Below are 6,454 nucleotides of genomic sequence, written 5' to 3' on the forward strand. Positions count from 1 at the left end.
TATATATAGTTATAAGCTAACAATATACAGTTGTAGTTATATATACAGTTATATACATAATATAGTTATAAACTATGCATAGTTATAGTTGCATGTACTATATATATAAACTATATGTTAACTATATATACTTATAACTATATATAGTTACTTATAAACTAACTCTAGCCCAACAATATAGTTATAAACTATATATAGTTCTAATTATATATATATGTAGTTACAAACTATATACAGTTCTAGTTATATATATATGTAGTTACAAACTATATACAGTTCTAGTTATATATATAATAAATATAGGTATACAAAGAGTTTAAAAGTAACTACATAGAGGTATAGTTACAAGTATAATATATATATTTATAAACTTAACTATAATATATTTACAAATAGAAAATATATAAAATGCAGGCATGTAAACATAGGCAGTACAGGTGCAGCACACACATGTGCACACATGTATAACACATACACACATGTGTACATGTTTATATATGTGCAGCACACACCTGTACACACCTCCACACACATTCACACTCACACCAGCCCAAAATCAGCAGGTAACCCCTTTTCAGAGGCCACCCATCCATCCCAGATCCATGGTGGGACCCCATTTCCCCATCTCCCCCCGTGTCCTTGTCTCCCACGCTGTGTCCTTGTCTCCCATCCCATGTCCTTTTCTCCCACCCTGTGTCCCAAATGTCCCCGTGTCTCTGGAGCACCCCCCGTGTCCCCAGTGCCCACCCTGTGCCCCCAGTGCCTGCCCCATATTCCCAACACCCATCTCATGTTCCTATCACCCACCCCATGTTCCTGTCTCCCACCCTGTGTCCCGATGCCCAGGCCGTGCCAGGGCTGCTTCTGCCGAAGGAACCGTGTTACGCTGACAGCTGACAAGTGTTGTGTCACTTTAATGGCAGAAGTGTCCCGCGGTCACCACCCGGTGTCACTCCCCGCACTGGCCTGCCAGGGGGAAGGGGAATCCCCCACATCAGTTCTCTGCTCCCAGAACTTGGCTGGTGAGGATGCTTGGATGCTGGGATTCCTAGTGGGACTGGGACAGGACGCTGGGATTCCTGGTTGGACAGGGACAGGACGCTGGGATCCATGGTGGGACAGGGACAGGACATGGAGATCCCTGGTGGGAGAGGGCACCGCGTTCCCTGATAGGCCAGGGACAAGACACTGGGATCCCTGGTGGGGCAGGGATGGGATGATGGAATCCCCAGTGGGACAGAGACAGGATGCTGGGATCCAAGTGGGACAGGACACTGGGATCCCTGCTGGGACAGGGACAGGATACTGGGATCCCAGGTGGAACAAGATGCAGGGATACCTAAAGAGGGTGCTGGGATCCCTGCTGGGACAAGACACTGAGATCCAGCTGGGGCAGTTTCTTCATGCCAGGGGTACGCTTTCCTGCTGGCACCCCATGGTGACAGGCAGTGCCAGCCCCGGGACAGGAGGGTGGCCACAGTGGCAGCGGAATTCCGGAGGAGTCAGCAGAGGTGTGGCAGCAGCCAGGAGCCGCGGTGTGGTTGGAGCTGGGGACAGCAGCAGATCCCAGGGGTCGTGGGGTGCCAGAGGGCTCAGAGGAGCACGCAGCCCCTCCAGGCTCTCCTCCCGCGCTGTCTCTGGCGGGTGGCACTCATGGCAGCACTGCTGGCTGCCACAAAGATGTTCCCGACGTTCTCCTGGTACCTGGCCGAGCACTCCATGTAGGACACGGCACGGACCTGCCGGGCCATGGCCTCTCCCTGTGGGGAGACACAGAGTCAGATCCCCCAGAGGACCCCGGGTGCCCCACTGCCCCCCCACCCCGTCGGAGGGTGGTAGTCACCTGCTGGCGGGAAACAGGCTCCATCCGCCCATCCCGCAGCTTCCGCAGCGTCCCCTCGTCCTGCCGCAGGTCCGTCTTGCAGCCCACGAGCAGCACCGGGACCCCCTTGCAGAAGTGATTCACCTCTGGGTACCACTGCAGAGGGGACATGTCACCCAGGGATGGAGACAGGGGATGGAGGCAGAGCAGGACATGTCACTCAGATATATGGACAGGGGACAGGGGCAGAGTGGGACACATCACCCAGACATGGGGACAGGGGATGGGCACAGAGAGGAACATGTCACCCAGGGATGGGGAAACAGGATGGGCATAGAGTGGGACATGTCACCCAGGGATAGGCACAGGGGTGGGCACAGAGGGGAGTATGTCAGCCAGGGATAGGGACAGGGGACAGGGCCAGAGGGGGATATGTCGCTCAGGGATGAGGACACAGGACTAGTGTGGAGGGGAGCAGGTGATCCAGGGATGGGGACAGGGGATAGGCACAAAGCGGGACATCTCATGCAGGGATGGGGACACAGGATGACCACAGAGGGGGGCATCTCACCCAGGGACAGGCACAGGGGACAGCCACAGAGGGGACATGTCACACAGATAGGGACAGGCAGCAGCCCCAGCGGCCCCCATGATGTGTCACCTTTGTTAGGATGTTGTCGAAGCTGTTGGGGTCGGTGACATCAAAGCACATGAGGACAACGCTGGCATCTGAGTAGGACAGCGGGCGAAGCCTGTCATAGTCTTCCTGTCCTGCCGGACCGAGGAGCGAGGAGCGGACCATTAAACACCAGTTCCTTACTGGACTGGGTCCCCCCTCCTCTGCCGTGGTCCCTCCCCCCTCCCTCGAGGCTGGGATCATGGGAGTGACATCTTCTGTTAACCCCTCCTCTCCCATGGTCACTGCATGGGGACACCCCATCCAAGGCACGACCCAGGGGTGTGGGACACAACAAAACTCCTGGATGGGAGAGTGAGGGGCACAACTGCCCACCCTGTCCCGTCCTGTCCCACCTGCTGTGTCCCAGAGGTGGATCGTCACGGGCTTTCCAGCAACCTGAAGCGACGCCGTGTACTTCTCGAACACGGTGGGGACGTAGACCTGGCAGAAGACAGGGAGGGTGTGAGACAGGTCCTACAGGCAGCGGTGGGGGGCATCCCATGGGGACAGGGCAGGGCACGAGGAGGTACCCAGGAGAGGGAAACAGGGGGTAGGAGATGGTGATGCCTCGCCGGCGCAGGGCGCCGGCGGGGGGGTGTTCTGTCCTTGTCCCCCACCCCAAGGCACTACTAAACCTCATGCATGTCCCGGTGGGACTCGGGGATCCAGACAGACGTTCTGGGGTCTTGGTAGTTGCTCCCCCCTCCACACATTCCCCAGGTCCCGTCGGTGCCCTCACTGAGGGACAAACTCTGCTCCCTATCCCGTGACCCCCCAGGTGAGGCAGAGGTGCCCACTCACCCACCAAGGGGGGGCTGCCGCAGACCCCCATCAGCCCCAGGCTGTGCCACCCCTTCCCCAGTCCCCCGCCGTCCCCATGTCCCACTGCAAACGTCCCCGCTGCTGCCACCGCGTCTCTCTCATCCCGCGTCCACCGCCCTCTGCCCCTGTCGCCGCTCCTCTCACACGGGGACAGTCCCCCTCCCCACACCAGTGTGTCCCGCTGGGGCTGGGACAGGGCACAAGGAGTCCAGTACCTTGGGGAAGTCCCCCCTGGCGAAGGCCACCAGCAGCGACGTCTTCCCGCAGCCCCCGTCCCCCACGACGACAGCCTTGACCTCGGTTTCGGGGGGTCCTGGGCTCTGCCCCCCGCGCTCCCGCTGCATGGGGGTGTCCAGTGGGGCCGTGGAGCCTGCCTGGCCTCAGCGGAGACAGGGATGGGGACGGGGCGGTGGGAAGCACCCGCCCGGTCCAGGGTGCGGCCGTCACCCGCCCGTCGGGCCCGCCCGCGGCGCCGCTCAGGGCTGGGGCCGTGGAGGTGACAGCGGCAGGGACACGAGTGTGGGTGTCCCCGCGCACCTCGCATGACCTTCACCCGGCAGGAGGGGCACACACTTCCCACCTCCATGTCCCTCCTGCGTGTGCAACTCCCTCTCACGCACCTGCCTGTGCACACACGTGGCTGCCTCTTGCACACGCAGGGACACGTGTGACCCCATCCCATGGGTGACCCCATCCCACTTGCACAGCCCCTGTGCTGGCCCAGCTCCTCCTCGCTCGTTCTGTGCAGGTTCTCTTGCACACTTGTGCTTGCACACCCTGCATTCCTGTGCCTGTGTGTGCAAACACACCTGTGTGCCCTCCCCAACACCCCATTCCCACCCCGAGCCTGGGTTTTATTGCCCCGAGCATCCACAGGAGACAAAGTCCAGGGGTGGAGGGAGGCACGAGGGGGGGTGACTCACTGCTACGTCCCTGCCATCAGTGCCACCCCTGACGTCACACCAGTGCCTTGCCATGCCTAGCCATACCCTGCCAGCAGTCTCTGGTGCCTGGCTCAGCACCAGAGAGGGGCAGCTTCCAGCTCCCAGTCTTTTCCTGGTGACCCCAACACACCGGTGGGGACAGGCCATGACATCCCACTTTGCTTGGGGATATCCCAAACCAGCACAGATGGTGCTGGGGGTGGCCCCAATGATCACTCTGTATTACCCACAGCAGACCTTGCCCACTCCCCTGGGTTGGGGACTCCTTGGTACTGCTTGCAGGGCTCAGAGTGTGCCTGGACATGAGGGTTAGGGGACATAGGGTGGTCTCTGGGGAGCCCCATGTGGTGTCTGTTCCTGCAAGCTCCCCAGCCCTGTGGTGGGTGCCCCAGGTGAGCCCCTCAGGGGTATCAGCAGTCCTGGCAGCAATTAGCTGGTTTAATGAGTCAAAAAAAGCAGCTTTCTGCCCTTGCTGGCAGAGCAGAGGGCACCTGGCACTCGAGGTGCTTTGTCCAGCCTCTGGCATGTCCCCCCACCAGCATAAGGGGTTCAGTGGCTGAAGGGGACATGGGGCAGCCAGTGCTGCTTTGAGGAGGAAGGAGAGATCATGTCCCCCCACACCCCTGCTTGGAACTCCCCAAGACCATCTCCCCTCCAGTCAGTGCCCTCTTCTGCCACCCCAAAACCCTGCGGGAGTAAATGGGTGCTTCTGGTCTAGGGGTGCAGAGAGGGATGGGGGAATCATGTGTGCGGTTCCCTGACATTCCTGCAGCCCTGTAGCTCCTCTGCCACCAGGCCCTCTGGGCTCAGTGGGTACCAGTCAGGTCAGGAGAGCTCTGGAGCCCCCAGACCAGTTGGGGTGAGTCCAAACTGATGGCTGGAGCACCAAATTCGAAATTCTCTCACCCAGGCCTGATGCAGGATGAAGTTGGAGGAGACACATCAGGGATTCTCATGCCGGGAGGCTGGAAGGCAAATGCACGCAGTAATGAACAATCTCAGAAGGATGCCAGCATTGGGGCAGGATGGGGAGAGGAGACTGGAGCACCATAAAACAATTAGGTAGGTGGTAATTACCAGTCTAATGAGCTATCAGGTTGAATCCTAAAAGCATCAAGATTCTTTCACATCTAACTGCTGCAGTGTTCATCCTCTGGGGTATTCACTCGGACAAAACATTTCCTTTCCCGCAAGACCAACAGAAATTTGATGGGAGAAGATATAGCCTGTGTGCAACTGCCCAGTGCTCTCACAGCCTGACCTGTGATTGTGCAGAAACGCCCCAAAAAGCAGCTTTATTTGGGGAGAGACAGGCTGCTCAGAGCTTCTGAGGACGTGGAGACCCCACACCTCCTCATCGGAGAAGACTGTGGCAAGGAGAGCTCAGACGCACAGGCAGGTCAGCTCTGGGCTGCTGCAGGGAAAGGGAAGGGGTCGGGATCAGAGTCCAGCCCTGGGGGTGTCTCCTTAGATCTCCCCACAGCCCCCTCACTGCTCCCATGGGTGTCCTTAACTGGGGGAGATGGAAGCCCCTCCAACCCTCCCTCCACCCTCACCCCCAGCCCTTCTATCGCCCCATCCCCAGTCCTGCTTTGCCACATCACCAGGACCCCTGTCCCTGTCACATCCCCTGGGTCCCACTAACTCCCTGCCCGCTCTGACCACAGCCGGGGACCACATCCCACCTTCCACCATGGAGCTGAATCAGACATCCCCACCTCCCACATCTGCCGTGACGGACACCGAAGAAGACAAACAGTGCTGGATAGACATCACCGACGTGGCCATAGATGGTGTCACCCTGCTCATTGGCCTCTGTGGGCTGGTGGGGAATGGGGCTGTCCTCTGGCTCCTCGGCTTCCACATCCGCAGGAACCCCATCACCGTCTACATCCTCAACCTGGCCGTAGCTGATTTCACCTTCCTCCTCTTTGCCATCACCTCATCCCTCCTCTACGTGGTGAACAATGCTTCTTGCTCTGCTGTCGTGTCCCTGAGGTACCTGAGGTCGTTCCTCCTGCTGTCACTGTTCTCCTACAACATGGGGCTGTACCTGCTGACGGCCATCAGCATTGAGAGGTGTGGGTCCATCCTCTGCCCGCTCTGGTACCGCTGCCACCGCCCCCAGCACCTGTCAGGGGTGATGTGTGCCCTGCTCTGGGTCCTCTCTGTCGCTGTCATTGCCAC

At 58.6% G+C, this 6,454-nt stretch overlaps 2 protein-coding genes across 2 annotated transcripts; one reads left to right on the forward strand and one right to left on the reverse strand.

Moving 5' to 3' along the window:
* Positions 1–1,592: 1,592 nt before the first annotated feature.
* On the reverse strand, positions 1,593–3,667 carry LOC113941181 (rho-related GTP-binding protein RhoD-like). Its single transcript, XM_027632336.1, has 5 exons — positions 3,539–3,667; positions 2,855–2,942; positions 2,484–2,593; positions 1,844–1,978; positions 1,593–1,760 (listed from the first exon to the last, which is right to left on the reverse strand). Exons 1-5 carry the CDS (start codon positions 3,665–3,667, stop codon positions 1,593–1,595), a joined length of 630 nt encoding a protein of 209 aa, XP_027488137.1.
* A 1,642-nt stretch (positions 3,668–5,309) lies between these two features.
* LOC113941180 (mas-related G-protein coupled receptor member A1-like) lies at positions 5,310–6,450 on the forward strand (the record flags this gene model as incomplete). The annotated part of the gene is made up of 2 exons (XM_027632334.1): positions 5,310–5,666; positions 5,935–6,450. A coding segment is annotated over exon 2 (490 nt), but the record flags the coding sequence as incomplete, so codon positions are not given.
* Positions 6,451–6,454: the final 4 nt, after the last annotated feature.

The sequence above is a fragment of the Corapipo altera genome, unplaced genomic scaffold (assembly GCF_003945725.1).
Source record: "Corapipo altera isolate COAL_440 unplaced genomic scaffold, ASM394572v1 61169, whole genome shotgun sequence".
In the NCBI taxonomy this organism is placed as follows: domain Eukaryota; kingdom Metazoa; phylum Chordata; class Aves; order Passeriformes; family Pipridae; genus Corapipo; species Corapipo altera.

Excerpts from the sequence above, each read along its gene's own strand:
- LOC113941181 (XM_027632336.1), bottom strand. The coding sequence starts at position 3,667 with ATGCAGCGGGAGCGCGGGGGGCAGAGCCCAGGACCCCCCGAAACCGAG. Across the intron at positions 2,943-3,538 it reads CCAGGGGGGACTTCCCCAAG|GTCTACGTCCCCACCGTGTT; the intron begins GTACTGGACTCC and ends GTCTTCTGCCAG. Across the intron at positions 1,979-2,483 it reads TCGACAACATCCTAACAAAG|TGGTACCCAGAGGTGAATCA; the intron begins GTGACACATCAT and ends TCCCCTCTGCAG.